Source organism: Chanos chanos, chromosome 4, assembly GCF_902362185.1.
Source record: "Chanos chanos chromosome 4, fChaCha1.1, whole genome shotgun sequence".
Taxonomy (NCBI): domain Eukaryota; kingdom Metazoa; phylum Chordata; class Actinopteri; order Gonorynchiformes; family Chanidae; genus Chanos; species Chanos chanos.
Window position 1 is genome coordinate 48,068,536 of NC_044498.1, and position 21,288 is coordinate 48,089,823.

The 21,288-nt window shown below is 41.0% G+C and overlaps 3 protein-coding genes across 3 annotated transcripts; 2 read left to right on the plus strand and 1 right to left on the minus strand.

The window, feature by feature from the left end:
* The first annotated feature begins 9,272 nt into the window (after positions 1–9,272).
* LOC115810466 (uncharacterized) lies at positions 9,273–10,778 on the plus strand. The gene has a single exon (XM_030772397.1). The coding sequence runs from the start codon at positions 9,273–9,275 to the stop codon at positions 10,776–10,778; it is 1,506 nt and encodes a 501-aa protein (XP_030628257.1).
* Positions 10,779–15,959: 5,181 nt separating this feature from the next.
* Positions 15,960–16,358, plus strand: sprn (shadow of prion protein). The gene has a single exon (XM_030772398.1). The coding sequence runs from the start codon at positions 15,960–15,962 to the stop codon at positions 16,356–16,358; it is 399 nt and encodes a 132-aa protein (XP_030628258.1).
* Positions 16,359–17,705: 1,347 nt separating this feature from the next.
* mtg1 (mitochondrial ribosome-associated GTPase 1) lies at positions 17,706–20,686 on the minus strand. The gene is made up of 11 exons (XM_030772618.1): positions 20,584–20,686; positions 20,214–20,278; positions 20,018–20,122; positions 19,708–19,794; positions 19,530–19,586; positions 19,291–19,381; positions 19,077–19,138; positions 18,893–18,989; positions 18,696–18,777; positions 18,202–18,314; positions 17,706–17,830 (listed from the first exon to the last, which is right to left on the minus strand). Exons 1-11 carry the CDS (start codon positions 20,684–20,686, stop codon positions 17,733–17,735), a joined length of 960 nt encoding a protein of 319 aa, XP_030628478.1. The 3' UTR covers positions 17,706–17,732.
* Between the last annotated feature and the right edge of the window lie 602 nt (positions 20,687–21,288).

Sequence of the window (21,288 nt, forward strand, 5' to 3'; positions counted from 1 at the left end):
CTCCACATACACACTCCACGTACACACTCCACATACACACTCCACACACACACTCCACATACACACTCCACATAACACACTCCACATACACACTCCACATACACACTCCACATACACACTCCACATACACACTCCACATAACACACTCCACATACACACTCCACATACACACTCCACATACACACTCCACGTACACACTCCACATACACGCTCCACATACACATTCCACATACACACTCCACATACACACTCCACATACACACTCCACATACACACTCCACATACACACTCCACAGGCTCCACATACACACTCCACACACACACTCCACATACACACTCCACATACACACTCCACACACACACTCCACATACACACTCCACATACACACTCCACAGGCTCCACATACACACTCCACACACACACTCCACATACACACTCCACATACACACTCCACAGGGTCCACATACACACTCCACATACACACTCCACAGGCTCCACATACACACTCCACACACACACTCCACATACACACTCCACATATGCACTCCACATACACACTCCACAGGCTCCACATACACACTCCACATACACACTCCACAGGCTCCACATACACACTCCACACACACACTCCACATACACGCTCCACATACACACTCCACAGGCTCCACATACACACTCCACATACACACTCCACAGGCTCCACATACACACTCCACATACACACTCCACAGGCTCCACATACACACTCCACACACACACTCCACATACACACTCCACATACACACTCCACAGGCTCCACATACACACTCCACATACACGCTCCACAGGCTCCACATACACACTCCACATACACGCTCCACATACACATTCCACATACACACTCCACATACACGCTCCACATACACGCTCCACATACACGCTCCACATACACATTCCACATACACATTCCACATACACACTCCACATACACGCTCCACACACACACTCCACATACACGCTCCACATACACATTCCACATACACACTCCACATACACACTCCACATACACATTCCACATACACACTCCACATACACGCTCCACATACACATTCCACATACAGGCTCCACATACACACTCCACACACACACTCCACATACACGCTCCACATACACATTCCACATACACACTCCACATACACGCTCCACATACACGCTCCACATACACGCTCCACATACACACTCCACATACACATTCCACATACACACTCCACATACACGCTCCACATACACGCTCCACATACACATTCCACATACACACTCCACATACACGCTCCACATACACATTCCACATACACACTCCACATACACACTCCACATACACATTCCACATACACACTCCACATACACGCTCCACATACACGCTCCACATACACATTCCACATACACACTCCACATACACACTCCACATACACACTCCACATACACGCTCCACATACACGCTCCACATACACGCTCCACATACACATTCCACATACACACTCCACATACACACTCCACATACACACTCCACATACACGCTCCACATACAGGCTCCACATACACATTCCACATACACATTCCACATACACACTCCACATACACGCTCCACACACACACTCCACATACACGCTCCACATACACATTCCACATACACACTCCACATACACATTCCACATACACACTCCACATACACGCTCCACATACACGCTCCACATACACATTCCACATACACACTCCACATACACATTCCACATACAGGCTCCACATACACACTCCACACACACACTCCACACACACACTCCACATAACACACTCCACACACACACTCCACATACACACTCCACATATGCACTCCACATACACACTCCACACACACACTCTACACACACACTCCACACACACACTCCACATACAGGTTCCACATACACACTCCACACACACACTCCACACACACACTCCACACACACACTCCACATACACACTCCACATACACACTCCACATACACACTCCACACACACACTCCACAGGCTCCTCCAGGTATAAAACCACTCAGAACTAACCCTAGCAGGACAATTATGAGGCTCATGCGAAGAACGCTTGCTATCGCATCACAACATTACAAACAAACAGGGGACCTCACGCTAATGGAAACCCACATAGAGATTGAGATCTTTGTTTTGCCGGGGTCCAATTTGTGGCTTTTAATCCGCGATTCGATTGATGCTGGACGCCGAAAGACGACTGGACTTTGAACTTTGCAGATTAAAAAGTCATGAAATCTTTAAGCAGCTGATCCGACTGTTTCATCAACTCATAGAGAACATCACATGGAATCAATAAGGCATGAGAACGGCACTGGGACCCCGGTGCCGTGGCCCCGAGCACCTACCGTACTTTCAAATCCAATTTTTCAACCTATACAACCCATAACCTGATTAAAGGAAATCAGAGGAATGAGACAAAGCTGACACACCTTTCATTGCTGGAATTGTGTGACTTTCATATTAGTGGAACCGAAGGAGATTTCTATAAACCTTTAAATGTAGCATTGTAACAACAATATGACAGCTAAATATGTCTTTCTATGTCTTTCTTTCTTTCTTTCTTTCTTTTTTTTCTTGTGTCTGTTTTATTTTCACGTTATGACGTGCACTCTGGTGTGATTATGAAATTGTAAACCATGTGCTGTGGGCGTGGCCAAGGTTTGTTCAGGGAGGCGTGTGAAAAGGGGTCTGAAAAAAAAATGCTCCCTCTCCCGAGGAAAAGTCTCTGAACAACTCTGCCCTTTGGCATTGCATGGACTCACGTATTGGCAGCAGGCACCGTTCTGAACAAAAGGTGCGTGGTTGTCTCGAAGGACGTTCAGGGAGAGACAACAAACAAGGATTCAGGGAGGACCACCTCCACACTGTAAACAATCCTCTTCAAGGTAAATGCTAAAATTAGCACACTTTATAATGAAATGTGCAGGGGGGGGTGGGGGGGGGGGGGAATCAAGTCTCGTCAACTTTTTTTTTTTTTTTTTTTTTGTGAACAGAAAAGAATGTTCTTCTATGTTACATGTGCTTACATAATAAACAGAATGTTGCTACTGCTTTCTCACTGCTGTGTCTTGCTGTCTCACTGAAGATAGCAATAGAGCACACATAAATTGTTAAATGTTTTTTGTTTTTTGTCTGTGTGTGTATGTATGTATGTTGCCTCTTCGCCGCCTGTTAAAACAAAGCTATGACTGAACTGGCCCTATGGGCACCAGGGGATTCTGAAAACTTAATGACACAGGAACGGGCAGCTGACTTATGCTTCAGATGTTACACAATGCTCTTGTTTCTCATGTACGTTTTTAATAAGGAAGTAGTTACTGTTGGTTCTGCAGGGCACAGGGGCCTTATCAGTGATCTATGGCAGAGGTCTGTCCTTATCAGCATATTACGTTTATGAGTTTCACCACTCGTTTGTACTTCTCCTGTAGAAAGATAAGTTGGGTTTTTTTTTTTTTTTTTTCTCCAGCAAAACTTTATATACATGGCTCTGTGTTGTTTCAGTAGATTGTTCTCTGTTGGTGCTCACTTTTGTACAAAGAAACACATAAATAATTCCAACAGATTGAATGAGAGCGGTAGTTAATAAAACCGCATTATTCCTGAAGTCGGTAAATGTTTTACTGTAGCATTCCTTTCTCGGAGGACAGGGATAATTACAAATATAAATATACTGTACTGACGCAAATGAGGTTCAAACATCTCACTGGGCTGAGTACTGTCCTAGACGATTGCATAAATGTGAGACATAATTTCTGACTATTTGGACATAAGAGGATTACTTACTGTCTATTCCCGGTGATCTTTCACGTTGAGTGATGTCTCGTTTTCTTCTGCGACTTGTTTTGGGGTGTTTCTGTCCACATAACATTTTTGTACGGTAAAAAGAAAAGAAAAAAAAAAAACAGTCAAGGTGTACTCCAGTGTCCAATTTAGTTTCTCTTTATGTTCAGCTTTTAGTGTTAGCGCTAAACTGGCAAAAAAAAAAGAAAAGAAAACAACAACAACAACAACAACAACAAAAAGAAAGGAACAGAATGGAGGGATCCGTGCTGGTCCTATTTAACAGCTGTATCCCTCTCTCAACCTTTAACAGTTCTGAGAATCCACACCGAAGTACAGTTCCTACAGTAGGAGGCCCATAAAACCTATGGGAAAGTAGAACTCTGAGTCCTGAGGGAGTAGTTTTCTGAAAATAATGACGTCCCTTGCCGTTCCGCTAACAGGATAAGTTTTCAGAGAAACTGAAAATATGACAAAAGGGTGTTTATTTCTATGTTTTGTGTCTTCTCACAGGACTTTGGGAGTAATTAACCCCTTTGTACATAATTGTGTACAGACATTTACAATCACATCAGAATGACAAGCATGCTGCCTGAAAATACAAACAGGTTTGAGTTGCTATAGTAGCATTGAATGGATTATTGTGAACGTGAAATTTTGAGTGGTATCAAATTGTGCCCAAAACAAAACAAGGTCAGGGCAGTTCTTTAAATATAGTCTTACTCTCTGAGGCTACATCTCTGTACTGTTGGACCTAAAGACAGTGTGTTGTTCTGACAAAAGGTTAAGTCAAAGTTGAGTAATGTCTTTTTTTTTTTTTTATCCAGGTCATAAAAGACCTCTGGTCATGATTGTTTTGGTGTGAACAGCCTGAAAATGCACTCAGTTCACTGTATCACGCGATAACATTTACTTTCTCTCTGTGTTTACCGCTGTTTTAATCCACACACATCTGGCTGAGCTGCTCTCCAGATGTTCAAGCTGTCTTAGTAAGAGTTCAGATCAGAGGTCCAATTCCTCATCAGCACCCCACCCTCACAGCCCGCCCCCCCCATGCACACAAACACTCACACACACACACATACGCATGCGCGCTCACACACACACGCATGTACACATATATACACACACACACACGCACACACATGGACGCACACACACACACACACACACAGACCCACACACACATGGACGCACACATACGCACGCATACACTCAAATACACACACGCACACACATACACGCGCACACACACACACACACACACACACACACACACACACACACACACACACACACACAACACACAGCTACCCTCAAGGCTACCGAGTGTATTTGTCACTCAGTCTTAAACAATAAGCATTTCCATATCTATACACATTCCTCATACATGTGCTCTCGGTCAAAAGAATCATATTTTACGAGACTCTGGTGATTCTAGAATGTAATGATAAAAGAGTATGTAAGGAAAATGCAAAACACTGAAACAAAAAAAAGTACCATATCATTATTACTATTACTACAGTCTGGTAGGGCTGTTGATTTTATCCTTTGTTCGAACCCGGTTTTGACGTCCGTGTTTTCTAGTTGAACTTGTGACTCTAATATATTGTGCTAAAGGATTACGAACATAATTTGTGGCCACCAACAATTTCTCTGATTCATGCTGAAAGACTTAAAATGAAGAAAAAAAAAAAGAGAAAGTCAAATTTTGGGATGTTGCCAAGTCTAATTTTTCACAGGGGTTTAGACTTTGCATGGTTATCATGCTCAGCTGCTTTTGGAGACCTTGGTGAGACTCATGTTCTGAGGTTTCGCTCCAGATATTAAGGAGTAAAAAAGATTGGTTAACGAATCTTTTCTCAGTTGAAAATAACAGCTGCGATGTCGTGTATTTTTAGGGCATGAAAAATGACTGATTGACCTATAAGTATACGTATTATACAAAATATATAGATACATCTTTGGGTCACCCTCGATTCCTTGTAAACATAAGCAATTATTGTAAAACAATTATTTGGAATGTATTTTGTAAAACAGCACGATAATTTGTGTCAATTATTTTTGATATGATACACTTTGCTTGCACATCATGTTAGCAAGGGTTAACATAACTGACATCCCTCACTGACAATCTGGAATGCACAGACGAGAGCAGAAAATGCAAATATCTATTTATTGTCTTAGTGTTCATTAAACTGGCTTCTAGTCTGGCATTCCCATGTCAGGGAAATTACAGTGGGCATCAATTTTTATCCAAACAAGATTTTCTCACATTACTTGACAAGCGTGAGTAAACAGTGTTCCATGCTCCTGTGTTTCCCCATGTCGCTTCACAGCAACATGAAAGAAAAAAAGAAAAAAAAGAAAAGAAAATTCATCAGAGTCCCACGGTGCTATATTGTTGCCATAGCAACAAGGCAAGAGTGATGGAGAGGGAGTAGGTGAAAGAGGAGAACAGAATTGCACTCTGAGAGAGAGAGAGCGAGAGAGAGGGGGAGAGAGAGAGAGAGAGAGAGAGAGAGAGAGAGCAAGACTGTCCTGTCAAAAATTAGTGGGTGGATGTGCTGGGCATGAAGACAAGCTTTTTTTTTTTTTTTTTTGCTTTTTTTTTTGTTCTGAGTGTTCATTCATTTACTCCCCCTCTCCCCCTCCCCTCATCTCTCTCTCTCTCTCTCTCCTTTCAGGTGGATGAAGTGACAATGACGCTGGTTTCTTGACTATCACTGCATCTCCGCATCATCGTTTTACCACCTCCTCTCTGTGTCCAATCCCCTTCTCAGCACACACCCCTACCATCCTATACCATACATAGACACAAACAGCTCTCCCTCCCCGCTTCACTCTCTCTCTCTCCCTTTCTTTCATACTCTCTCTCTCATACACACACACACACACACACACACACACACACACACACGCACACACACACTCACACGCACACACAAACATCTTCCTAGCTGAGGATTTGAAGATCTGCGACTGAAGCTCACTTGTAATCAGATGAAAAAGGAGATTATCCCGAAGGCTCCCTCCATCTTTTCTCACTGCTGGAGCAAGAGAAGGTAAAGGAGGGGCCTTGGAGCGGAGTGGGAGGGGTCTGATGTAGAGATTGTAAAGGAAGGAGTGGGGTGGGAGTCACCTGTGGATGTGGAGAGGGGGAGACACCGCCGCCCGCTCTCCCGTTTTCAAGGTCCCGCTCTGACGCCCGTGCTCCCGGGAGCCTGGGATGACCGAGCACCGATACTAAGGGGAGTGAGAGAGAGAGAGAGAGAGTGGCGAGAGAGATAGAGCGGCGAGAGAAAGACAGAGAGAGAGAGAGAGAGGTGGGGCAAAAAAAAAACAGCCAGAGGGAAGAAAGGAGGGAAAGGCAGAAAGAGAGAGAGCAATAAAGAAGAAGAAGAGGACGAAAGAAGGGGAACACTCGTTCTATTTGTGACTCGCGCTTGAAGGTAAGTCAGGACTCTTTTTACTACAGCATTTAATCCATCAAGGAAAAAACCCTCCTCTTAGGACCCTGCTGATTTTCTGACACCATTTCTTTCTGTGTCCATGTGTATTTATGTGTGTGTGTGTGTGTGTGTGTGTGTGTGCATTACCTTTCTGGATATTTTTAGCGCTTATGGAGGATGAAATGCATGCAGGCCTACAATGTGTTACATGATGCCTGAATCTTGGTCTCAGGAAAACTATATGTGTCTTATTTTTTTTTTTCCATTCATCTTATAGGACATCATGATCCACACTGTATCTCGCACCTCTCACAAGCACAGTGACAGGCATCATTAAAGCACCAGAGAGCACCAAAACAATGCCTGAAAATGAAAAAGTATTCGGTCCCAATGTCAGTAACATGCCTGTATTTGCCTGTATTATGTGTGCTAAACTGATAAAAAAAAAAGGATATTTCATTTTCATGAAAAGTGATCAGTAAATGCTGCGACCATGTACAAATAAATATCAAAAGACATATTCATTTATTTTTTTTGGCACATTCAGTGGCAGATTAGTTACTGCTTTGATGCTGAGCCTGATGCTGTATTTTTTTTATGAATGGCTGCACAGCCCCTGAGATCTAGCGCTGATTTAATGTCGAGAAAACAAACAGGGACAGCAGGCAGACATTCCTACATAAACTAAACTGATCTGGGGAAGATCACTGACCCAAAGGGGCAGCTTGGCTGGTTGATTTTCATCGAAAACAATGTTACCATCTGGAGTAAAACACAGAGTTAATAGCTATGTTGCCGCTGAACACTGTGTCTCACGTGTCCACAGGCAATATTTTATTTCACCAGACCTACATACCTGAGATCTTGTGCTCTTTGTTATGGTCTATAGCATTCAAAAATGCACAGACACAGACGCTGATGTGATACGAAAACAGGCAGCACTGAAGGACAGAAACATGGGCAGCTATGTTTTAAAACACGTATTCATTTATCACAGTGTCGGCACTTCAGCAAATGTGATCAATTTAACATTGTATTTATAAATACGAATAGTACAATGCAAATATCCTGTTTAGTGTTAGTTGTTTACGTTTTTGACACTCCTAACACGGTTCTCCCAATGGTTCTCCAAGATACAATATACAAGAGTAATGCTTTTGGACCGGAGTCTCAGCTGGGAAGAATGTGTACAGGGGTCTAGCCTTAGAGAATTTGACCCCCTGGGGAGAGACAGCTCTGATCACTCCCCTAGCCGTATATCACTCTCAAAAATAAATGCCTGAGGAAACAGGTTGTCAATAGGGCTGTGTGAAGACACATTCTAGACCCACTCCTTCCTGCCTTGCTTTAATTTACCGCCAATTTTGATCCGATTATCATTTATATATATGTATGTGTGTGTGTGTGTGTGAGTGTATAAATGTATGCATGTATATGTATATATATATGTATATATATGTGTATGTATATGTGTGTGTGTGTGTGTGTGTGTGTGTGTGTGTATATATACATATATATATATATATATATATATATATATATTTTTTTTTTTTTTTTTTTTTTTCAATGAAAAAGGTAAATTACATTGGCAGTCAGCTCATTTGTTGCATCTCTTAGATGTATGTATGGTGCTTTCATGCTGAGACAGGATTAAGATTAGTTTACTCTGGATTACTGTAGTTCTCTGTTCTTATTTTATGGCATTATCACACTGACCTAATGACCTAAAATTTGCACCTCTGTTTAGTGTCAAGGAATGACAAGGTTTTGAAGTTATCTAATCAGAAACATCACATTTCTTAATCACCTTTCAAAGTAGCTTATCAAAGACAGAAAAGATGAAACAGAAATTACAGACTCAGAGCATCAGTATTTGTCCTAACTTGTCCTAAGAATCAGCGTCAGAGTTAAATGTCTTTTTTTTCCTGTTGTATAATAATCCAAGCTTTCGTTGCACTCTCTTCCAGATCATTTCTATGGCAGAAAGCGCAAATCTCGCGTCTGAATTGTTCCCACCGGAGGGCGCAATCCCTACTGATTCTGCGCTTGCCGCCGACAACGTTCTCTCCCTCTCCAAGAGCTCCAGTGATGTGGTAAAAGATCGTTTCCAGTCCGAAGAGCTGCGAAAGAGCGCCAGTGAGGCGGCATGTTTACAAAAGGACCTGAAAAATGGGGACCAGGTGCAGGAGCCTGAAAAGACTGGCCCCCACCCTACAGAATGTGCGGTGGAACACGCAACTGCGCGGAATGCAGCACATGCTGCTGAAGTTCTCATTTCTGCCAGAGGAGAAACACAGCCTAAAGAGGACCATATAAACCATGAGAAAAGTCTACCCTGTGGGGGGATGTTACAGGCATCGAAAGAAAGTGCCCCATCTTCCCAGAGGGACTTGAGCAGACAGACCTTGACTCCAGCCAGGCTGCCTGTCCAGAGGAGTCACTCAGACAGTATACCCATGTTTAAGGAGGACAATATTCCCCCTCACTGTGAAACTAGCAGGTCTTGTCACTGTAGGAAGGACCAGGAGGTTCCGACACAGCCGTTACCTGCGCTGGTTTGCAAGCAAGCCATGCCACTGCAGCAAAGTAATACGGTTATGACCTTCTGCAGAGGAGGGAGCAGCAGCTCCGGAAACCCCACACAGCAAACTCAGCAAGGCTGCATTCAGATCTGCCCATCTGGCTCTTCAAACGCGCAAGCTGAGGTTGGCGGTGAAAAGAGGCACCAGAAGTTCGAGGAGGCGGCTTGCTGCGGTTCCTTTGTCCATCAGGGCATGCTGAAGGACACTTTCGCTGCCTACTGCCACCCCCAGCCTATTCCAGCCCCCGCTCAGCTGCTGCCCCGGCTGGAAGGCACGGAAGGAGACTGCAGGAGTCAGATGACATCACCTGGCATGCTGGCCCTCCCTCGACTGGTATCCTCTGTCAGCGAGACTGGGCTGGATGCTAAGAAGCTTTTGAGTTGCTGCAGTCTTGACTGCAACTGGCCCGCTCTGCTGCGCCCTAGCGGGAGCCAGACGCATTTGGCGGAGGAGCGCAGGAGTACCAGAGAAGCAGGGACCATGACCTCCCACAGGGAGCTGAGGGACGTAGGAGTCCAGGCAGGAAAAGACTTGGAGGAACCTCCGCCTCACGTCTTTCCAGAAGTGTGCCTGGTCGAGGACAGAGTAAACGGTAACGACAAAGGCACGGCGGGAAGCCGAAAATCTCCCGTGAGGGAGGTGAAGTGGGATTCAGAGGGCATGACTTGGGAGGTGTACGGGGCCTCAGTGGACCCGCAGGAGCTGGGCCTCGCCATCCAGAGGCACCTGGAGATCCAGATTAAGGAGACCGCCAGCCGGGCCGCAAAACTTTCGCGTGAAAACACCACAACCTCCCGGAACAGTGGCGGTGCAGGCCGAAGGAGGGGAAAAAAGGGGGGTCTGATGGCCTCTCTGAGGAACCCAGGTTGCTGCGTACGCTCCAGCACAGCAGTGGACTGAAGTCCATTGCGGGCAAGGGAGCTGCCACATTTTTAAAGCCTCAAATGAATGCTAGAAAAAAAAGATAATAAAAATGATTTCAAAAGCCTCAACAAGTGAAAAGAAAAAAAAAAAACAGGATTCAGAGTAATATATTAACAGGAGGAAAATGTATTAAAACTATCAAGGGTGATTGTGTAGGGGAGCCGTTTACTGTGGATCCCCTATTTTTGTGCACCACTTGTTCCCATCCACAGATCTTTTAGTCTGGAGTCTCACAAACAGTTTGATAAACCGTGATAGCTTTAATCTGCCCTAAAAGGGAGAGGATCGAGAGAAATAAACGACAAAATATTTTTCTCTTTACAGTACCACAAGTCGGTTTTCACACTGTGCAGTATTAACTCACGCCATCGATGATAATAATATGTGCCTGTCTTCCTTTGAATCCCACCATGACATTGAGCTCGCGTACAGTTATGTTAGACAAAGTTGACTTTTAAGGGCTATTCATTTAGTACACTGATTCAAAAAGAGGTTTATGGTTTACAGGTCACATGAAGAATTTAATCCCTCTTGTTTCCACCGCCTACACAAACACTGCGACAATGAACATCGAATTTTTCCCGACTCTTGGAGAAAAAAAAAATCATACCAGATATGTGTGAATCCTTGAATGCTCTGATCTCCATTCAGGGGTACCTAAGCGGTTTTATGTGGATAAAACCTCCAAGACCACTGTGTTATGAAGAAAGCATAAGCAAAGGACATGCGACTACTGATGATAGAATACACAATACAATGTTAGCTTTACAGTCACTCTTGTGAATAGTGAGATGACATCATTTCACACTCATAAACTGCCTGGTATTTCAGTAACACTAGATTTGACGTAAAACTCTAACCAAAAAAAAAGCTGCCAAGTGACGAGAAGTCTGTCCTTCGTTGCCCATGTATGGCTTTACCTCACAAATAAGCAAATCTTTTTCTTTCTTTTTTTTTCACTAATGCAGGCTTAATTAACTAACACAGCTATTACTGGCCTTCATCTCATTAAAGTGTCTGCCTCGAGTTTATCTTCAACTGCACAATTTGTTTGCTAATCAGCGGAAACCAATATTACAAAACAGTCACAAAGTGAAGAAGAAAAAAAAGAGCCGAAAATAAATAAATAAATAAATAAATAAATAAATAAAAGACTTCTGCGTGGCGGTTTTAGCTGAAAAGTTACGATATGGATATTGTAACGTCCTCGATCAGAAAGGAGATTATTTCTAACTTCATTCATTATCTCACACTCGAAAGAGACCAAAATAACAGTGGATCCTTTGCGAACAGAAAAGTTTGCTACAACAGAAAGGTTACCACAAGACATTATACACATAACTCAATGGAGCTGAGTTTCAGATAAAAGTATTAATTGGAAAATAACTGTTATTCCAAACAGTTAACACACAATGTTTTTTTTTTTTTCTAAAAAAAAAAAAAGAAAAACAGATATGTGCATCAAATGTGCCACAACATATTTTTGTGTTAAGGATGTGCTCCATGAGTGACGACAGCAATAAAATATTCTTGGACATGCGAGTGGCAGCTTTTTTTGGGAAAACGTCTTTAAATGTCACTAAACTGTGTGTATTATTGAGATGATTCACAGTGAGTGTAGACGGAAATACCTTTAGAGTGTGTGAAGTAATATCGCCATGCAGCCAAACTGTGTGATCAGAAAAGGTGTCATAAATGTTTCATCTCTTGCCCACATTCACAGAGAAACCGTTCATTTGATTATGACTTAAAAAAAAAAATTATAACAGAAGTTAATTTTGGGACCAACAGATACTCTATAGAGAAACAGATCAATAATGAGAATTGTTGTGACTACATGTCATATCTTGCTTGATCATAATACTATGTCCAACTTTTGTATAGAACTTTATTTAAAAAACAAAAACAAAACATACATCTATTGCATGGCATGTTGAACAATATGTTTGTTATTTTCCTGAGAGCAAAACAATATTTTTTTTTTGTTTTTTTATTTCTCAAAAGTCTATGATCACACCTCTGTACTATCTCTTGTATTGTCCTGTATTTGTGAATTCAGCAACGTTTCTGCTAAAAAACAAACAAACAAACAAACAAACAAACAAAAAGAGTAATTAGGTATTATAACGCCACAAATGTGTCTTTAACCTGTGTAATGCTGTTTATATGAACAATCAAACACTAATAATCCCTTTTGGAGAATCAAATACCAATACTATTAAAAGAAAAGAAAAGATCTTTGAAAAACAGAAGTTTGTATCTTTTTTTTCTACATACTATATTACCTCTTCATTAACTGTTTGAAGTTCTCCAGGGGTGAAATGAGGATTCAAGAGCGATGTAACATATGAGGACCAATCAGTTTTCCCCATAAGAAAACTAATGCTATAACCAAATCTGAAGGATGTCTAAATGGAGTGTTTCAGTCTGGGTAATGCTAACCTTTTCCTCATTCATTTGAACGAATCTGAAATTCAGCGAAGTCCGGTACATTTAAAGCGTATCTTACAGATAGTTTACAATTAGTTAAAGGTTAGTCCCTAATCATTTTGTCACGTAGCCAAATGCTGATTTCTCAATTCCTGGAAGGCTTTGTTCTCTTACTTAGCACAGGGTGTCCTTTAAGGAGGACAGCTGCATTGTTAACCTTTGATTGATAATGGTCATTACAAATCACTGGCCAAGGGTGGTAATCAATATTTGTGAAACTAGATGCCCTCATATTTTCATCAGCACTAATAAAAATAGCCTTCTGTTATTCCCACCAAATAACACTGAAAGACAGACAGGGGGGGTCAGCATCTGGCCATGGAAAATTTTTAGTTGGGCTGACTAGAGCCTGTGAGAAAAAATACATAAATGATATTTCTGCAAGATGTCTGTCTTCTTTTGGTCATTTAGGTAGGTCTACTGCTGCCCCCCCCTCATCACCGCGCACACGCACACGCACACACACACTAACCCATGCCCCTGGGTACGTATTACCCTTATGAAATATATTTTACTAGCATGATATATGTCTACATGTATACATAGTGATTTCATAATAACTTGGGGGGGGGGGCACAAATAAATATCCTGTGTGAGTATGGCCTGCTTGATTTAATTTACATTACCTATTTGATTTTCATGCCTCATTTCTTGCGTGATGATACCGAGCTGAAAATATACAGCCCTTTGCCTACCTTTTTATTAATCATAAGAACTTCGGGTGATAACAACCATTCTGTCTGGGCCGCTGTGTTGAGAATTATTTTAATAACGTTACAGTCGCACAACCCAGCAAGGTTTCGACTTCACACAAAGGACGCATCCTCGTTTATGAAGTATATGCAGACAACGCATCATTGGATAGATTATTTTGAGTCAAAGGATCAGAAGATTAACATAACTGAGGGTGAGTAACCTATGAGCGACGAATCAATTGTTGTAAATGTTTTCATCACTACATCTTAGCATCGAACTCTGATAGAAATATGGAATTCAGAACTGAACGCGGAAAGAAAACCTTTATCCAATTTTTAATATAGGCAGTAGCCTGCAAACAGAGCAGCGTCAGGTCTCCGAATTTAATACCATGCTATCGACGGTGTGTCGTTTTTTTTTAAACAGCGATTTTAATTCGAGGATGACCGTTTAGATAATCACATTTACATCATTTTAATGATTAGCGTCATTACAATTTTACGTGTGAAATCGTTTTATTCGACAAATGACAGCTGGATCTGGTTTCAAGTGTTGCTTTAACATTTAGGTAATTTAAATGAGATTTAGTCTTGGCTGCAAAGCTTAATGCTCGTGTTTAGATGATTGTGCCTGCATTGCCATTTCTGTTTTCTGATCAGTCGTGCGAACGTTGTTTGTCTAGCTGGATGATTGCTTTTCCTCCGCTGACCTATTTATAAACGACTGAAAGATTTGCATTGCAGACTAATTTTACGAGCACATAAAATATAAGCATGGTTTTGATGATAATGTGGTAATAGATGAGCTTTGCATAACGTTACTTAAAAATTTTGACGTAAATGTGTCTTAAAATACAGAGCAGACATGACTAAACGAATCTGTCGATAACAGCAGTGGTAGTAGTATTTTAAATAATCGCATTACCTCTGATTTATTAATCTGTCAGTTTGATTTCAAGCAGTGCACCCTTCACTTCTAATAGTGTCCCCATGGATCACTGCTTTAATAAATAGGTTGTAGTTCCGTGTCCTACCACACAGTGTCACTATGTTACCCAGCGATTAATTCGGTATCTTTTACCGCGAAATGCTGAAGACCTCATAAATATGACACCGCTTCACAAACAAATTCAAAAGTTCAGCCAGTCGCTTAGTTCTGAGAAAGTACGAACATGATCATTAGTTAATATAATTCCTGTATAGCTAATAACACGTGACAATGTGTATATATATATATATATATATATCTGTGTACACAATTTGTGTGTGTGTGTTTACAATAAAAAACAGATAAAGGTAATATAACAGAGCAAAACTTTGTTTCTGTTTCCTAGTGTATCTTAGTTGGTGAATAAAATCCCCTTAATAAAACTGTTTAAAATGCATATTCCATAAAAAGACCTGGTTTCCAAGAAAAGAAAGTCACACCTACAGGTTTTATAATAAAAAAAAAAATCACTCAGAGAAATCCACCGAACACAAGTTTAATGAAGCCAGTAAACCACCTCTGTTTTATGCCAAAGGGGATGAAGATCCATAATTAAGCTCCTTACCATCAAATTTAAATAGTGATAAACAAACTGCAGACAAAGTCACTGACCGCCGACAGCTGAAAGCTATCCAGCATCCATAAGAGAAATCAGGAGAATAAAGAGAAATCAGAGTCTACAGGGCTGTGGTTAACTCACATTTGAGACTGTTATCAGTATATAAACATTGAGTGCACTAAGACTGGACCTTTTTAGAGTTTAAAGCTAAGTCTGATAAACCAAAGTGGCCGACTGGTTATCGTCATAAATCGTCGAGTTCAACATAAGAGGGGCAGAGGGAATGGAGCTGGAGGTGAAATCAAAATTACAAGCTAGGGATGAGCAAAAGGACACAGTGACCATAAACAAAGCACGTACTGAAAAAAAATATATAAATGGAATAAAGAGCCATGTAATGTCTTCGTCGTGCAGGGTTTGCCAAAATGAACAGGGCTGTGGCCACCTGCTGGATATTCATCCTGCTCTCAGCATTCCTCTGCGACACAGTCGTGTCCAAGGGGGGTAGAGGGGGCGCCAGGGGATCCGCCCGGGGGAGCGCACGCGGAGGTCGCTCCTCCCGGGGCCGGACCGGATCCTCCACGCGCGTGGCGGGAGCAGCGGCGGCCGGGGCAGCGGTAGCGTTGGCCGCGGGAGGATGGTACGCGTCTGCACAGCGTCGCCCGGATGACAGCTCGGAGGAGAACGACAACCAATACGGCAACAGAACGGACTGGGATTTCTACAGCGCTAGGACGTCCAGCTCCAACAAGCACGATCCCACCGCTGCTCATATATACTGTGCTCCTGTGCTACTTAACGTTTTGATGTATTTTAAACCTTGAATGAAACAACCAACACTTTCAACCCAGCTTGATAAGCTATTTCTTGTAAGTTACTGTGAAACAAGATAGTAAGATCATATTTCCTAAGGCGCGCTGTTTAATTACAGTCACGAAAAAAAAAAAGGGTTTCTTCTTTAAGATGACAGACAGGTTCACAAACCAGACAGACGTTAAAAATAAACTCCATAAGAAAATGCACTGTATGGTATAATACATAGTTTGCTTCAGCAGAAGCAGTAGTATCTATACAATTATAGAACACTTTGTACATTACATTGCACACGCAGATGGTTTTAAGAGGTAGACACAGGGTGATAATACTGTTTCACTGTCGTGGTACAAGTAAATGTTACATGCACTGTACGCACATCTATGACAGTGATAGCATTTAGCACTTTGTACATAGGTAACAGTTTTCATATCCAAAATTCACATAGTTCTAAGGGAAGAAATGCTTCCAACTTCTCACTAGTGGTGAAAAACACATCTCTATTCCTGTACTGCCTCAGTATAAGACATTTCTATTCCTGCCTCAATATTTTGTAGATTTCTACCAGGATGATAAACTAGACTGGGTCTATATCATATACATGTATCATTTTCTATTTCTACATGAATCACTTATATAAACTGTCCCTCGTGTAAGGAAGACTTTCTAGTATTTTTTGGTATGTGAAAATAAATAGCAAAAGCTATCGTTGAAAAAGTTACTTACTAGGATATTTCACTTTAATTGGATTTTCCACAGAGTCATATTTTCAGATTTTATATCACTTAAGAGCCAAATGTTTTGTAGATCATATTGTAATTGTTGTTGTTTACCTGTTTGGTTTTTCTGCATGCTAATATGTTAGATAATAGAAATGTAGACACTGGAGCACGATCATTAACATGTTTAGGGTTAGTCAAAGGTTGGAATGAGTGTTCATTTGTTACTTGATAGCCTGTTTATGTTTTTCTGTGAAAAAAAGTGTATGTTTTGATATATTAAGCTTCACTAAGTCAAATTTAGAGAATACCTATTGGGAACCATTTAATACTTTAATTATGAGTTCAGTTGAAAATAGATTATCATTTAAACCTTAAGGCAATTTGTTCATTAAATCTCATTCAGGACAACTGTGATTAAAAAAAATAGACAATTTTATTATCGTCATTAAATTTTCACCCTCAATTGTAACACACATATTGGATAGCTTTATATTTAATATATATATATATATATACACATCAATTTATCGTGTTCAGTTCTATTTGTCTGCAATCCTTCTGTGTGTAAGGTGCGAGTACAGTCCCCTCTCATGTCTCTACACATTCGTGCAGTCAGTGGGCCACGCTGATCTACTGCGTCCGCAGCACTAACCTGTTCTGTTATCAGTCAAGCATCACTTTCCCAAGCTCTCCTTTTCTGAAAGCTCTGATAAAATCATAGGCCGCGGCAGTGTAGTTTGGCACTGTAATAGTCACGTCACCTTAGGATTACAGAAGACACAAGAAAAGTTAGGAACTGCTGTCAAACCACAGACTCACTCCCCTTTCTTAGGAAATCATTACATATACATATACATATACATATATATATATATATATATATATATATATACACACACACACACACATATATATATATATATATATATGATATGGATACAAAATGCTATTTTTAAAGACTGAGATGACAGTGTTTTAAACTCAAGAACATATACAATGAAAAAGTAAATAACACAAATATGTATGCCATCTCAGACGGATAATAATAAATTGTGAAAAATGTAGTAGTTTTGTTGTTATTGTTGTTGTTGTTGTTGTTGACTGTGGAATAATGTTACAAGCACTGCCTCACCTACTCCAGTGATGGCTTTGACACGCTGAGTTTTACCCAGCTTTAAAGCAATGCGTTTCAGTACATGCTGAATGTCATCGCTGGGTTCTCCCAGATCATACCTCTCAACGTATCTGCAGAAAGGAGTTACCAAAACCATACTGTCAATATTCAGCCTCCTCCTGCACAACATTGTTATACAGGTACACGAATTACAGTTATGGCATGATTACTGTACACATATACCTTAAAAATCCAGATACGATCACTACTGTCTCAACAGTTGAGTACGAGATCATTAAAACTGCTAAACACTTCTGTTCTGTTACTGCCCGCAATTAGGTTATGTTGGTATTATAGAACTATATGTGCAAGTTCATATTGGATAAAACAGTGATATGCAGTGTCCATCTGTTTTCACAAACACACGTATTTCCCCCCTGGGCTTCACTGATGGAGGGGATGAATCACTCCGTTCATCAGCACAGCAATAAATCATGACATGTTTCACCTACCCAAACCTCTCCAGTCTGTTCAGTGAAAACAGCAAGTAATCTGCAATGACATCTTCGCCAACGAGGTGATCCAGGATTGTACCTGCGTGGGTCAGAATGGAAAATGTGACTCCATAACATTTTGTGCTGCTGAGCCACTTGATAAATATTTACAGGTTGTGCCCAAATTAACAACTACACCATGAACAGACACTTACCACACAAGGCTAGCTTCATGCCAGTCTCCACACTCTCTATTTTAGGAGGCAGAACTCCTGGCGTGTCTAATAAATGCATGACGGGTCTTTCACTAACCTGGCAAGACAGTAATGTTTGTGGTTAGCTTTAACGGAGTGTGACACACACACACACAACGTCACTAAATGAAGAGTAAAAACAAACCTGTATTTTGGTCAGGACAGCTTTGGTTATTCCTGGCTCACCGCCAACTCTCGACGCTTTACCTTTTCAAAAAAAAAAAAAAAAAAGATTTTCTTAAAATTAAATTTTTGGGTGTCCAGTCTCATACAAGAGGGGAAAAAAAACAGACTAGTTTCCAGGGCTCCACTGAATAGAGGCTGGTCTTGGAAAGTACCACAAAAAAGTCTTTAATTACCTTTCTTCAAATTCATTCTTCGCAAAGCATTAATTAAAGATGACTTTCCAACATTGGGGACACCAATTACCATCAGACAGTACTGCCCCTCCTGAGCATTGGGTGGAAAAAGAGTTAGTCAGCAGTAACATGCAATTCAAAACCGTTTAGAGAGACAGTTCCAAACTGGCATTTATGGCAAAGACAAGTTGTACATTAGGTACATCACACATAAGCAAAGCCAGTAAAAAGAAAATGACCTCTTCTCTGTGAAAGCGTGGTCCGCCCTCTATCAAATCTGTCACAAGCGGAACTATCTGAAAAGAACCATAAAGAAGTGTATTGATCCAAAGTGTACCATTAAAATGTATTAACTTTGCTGGTTTTTATCCCCATAGTTGTTTCTTCACTGAGTATTTCTTTGTTGTGTCAGGTCACCTTTTTTACATTGTCATCTCGTTGTCTCAAACAATCGGTGTACAAGACATTCCTCACCCCTTCTCTTTTGAGTTGATTCAGAATTCTCTGGAAAACATAAGTGCCAGGGGGTAAAAAAAAAAGCAATTAAGAACTGCCTTAATAACCCTTTGACTGACACAGTGGAACAAAAAAAGTGATGTTTTGTCTGGTAAATGTGCATGGGCGCAATGTGGAAATGAATTTGTATCGTTAAGTCTTCATGTATCATTTCTGTGTCATCTGCCGGTAAAAAACAATGACACGTTATGTTTAGAAACACACAGGTCACCTGTTTGCCTGATGTGTCTGCCAAGTCCATCTTATTCAGAATCAGCAAATGTGGTCGAACATCAAGACTTTCCTGAAATAACGGGTTTCTTCCAGAAAAGGGTATGTTGTCCAGTTAAGGAAGTATTAGAATAGACATCTCCGTGTTAAACTGATTTCATAATGCACAGATTACTGTAGTTGCAGTAAAAGGATATTCGGGCGTCGTGGATCTCTATAATACAATCAACTTTCCTTAGACTAGCCCTCATCTGCTTGAGACCTAACGGAGGAAAGGGACAAGTATCATCACTAGTGAAAACTGCTTGAACCTGAAAGTAATACATACCACATAACTAGCAACTAACGCTGGGAACGAACGTTAACAAGATAAACTGATTATACTGGTCAGAAATAGTAAACACCAGTTGACGAGTTAGATGTAGCTGTAGTTCATCGTGCGTCTATAAATTCTAGTTAGACAGAGTTCGTGTTAAAAGAAGCTAAGAGCATGCTGAGTACAGGCTGTTTAGTATCGACAAAAAGCCTGTAAACACATAAAGCATCTTTATGCAAGGAGAGGCATACCTTTTGCCATATGTCCAGGAAACCAATGTGCCACTTCTCTCTCACCGAAATCGAAAACTGTCCTGAATTTGGAGACAGTGAAGAGACTGTGGTAAATCCTCATTTTGAAACGTGTGGACCACTGCAGTTCACAGAATGTCCTACAGTGTCCGTACAGTATTTGGTTGGTTGGTTAGTTAAGTTCGTCGACGTAACGACTCTTCTTCTTTCAGTTTTACTGACAGAAAATGGAAAAGGCGCATTAGCGGCACCTAACGTGCTGGAGTATGGAGCGAGCCAGATTATTTCTCTGCATCTAATTTTAGAAGAATTTCAAATTAAGTCAAATACATTCTAGAAGAAAAAAACTCACCTGGTATTAAATCTCAATCCCGATTTGGATGAGCTTAAGCTTTCAACTGTTTGCTTTTAAATGGGAGATTCACCTCGCATTTAGAAGCACTGCTTGCAATTCAGTTAGCAAATTCGTCAAACAAACAAATAAATAAATAAATAAATAGATACATAATACGCCTAATAGTTGGAATTGCACACGTGAACATCAACTCAGTTTCCTACCATCGATCTACCGATGTAAAATTGTAGGTATCATTCAACTTGACATATGAAAAACGGAAAACTTTATTAAAAGCTGTTCCCATGGCTCATGCATTCATTACGACTGTAAAGTTTCGTGTGCAGTCACAGGACTCGAAAACATAAAAT

Bases quoted from the DNA above. Each gene is read 5' to 3' on its own strand.
- LOC115810466 (XM_030772397.1), top strand. From the start codon at position 9,273: ATGGCAGAAAGCGCAAATCTCGCGTCTGAATTGTTCCCACCGGAGGGC.
- sprn (XM_030772398.1), top strand. From the start codon at position 15,960: ATGAACAGGGCTGTGGCCACCTGCTGGATATTCATCCTGCTCTCAGCA.
- mtg1 (XM_030772618.1), bottom strand. From the start codon at position 20,686: ATGAGGATTTACCACAGTCTCTTCACTGTCTCCAAATTCAGGACAGTT. The intron at 20,279-20,583 runs GTATGCCTCTCC...TTCCTCCGTTAG, and splicing joins TCCTGGACATATGGCAAAAG to GTCTCAAGCAGATGAGGGCT. The intron at 19,587-19,707 runs GTGACCTGACAC...GGTTCTTTTCAG, and splicing joins GAGATGACAATGTAAAAAAG to ATAGTTCCGCTTGTGACAGA.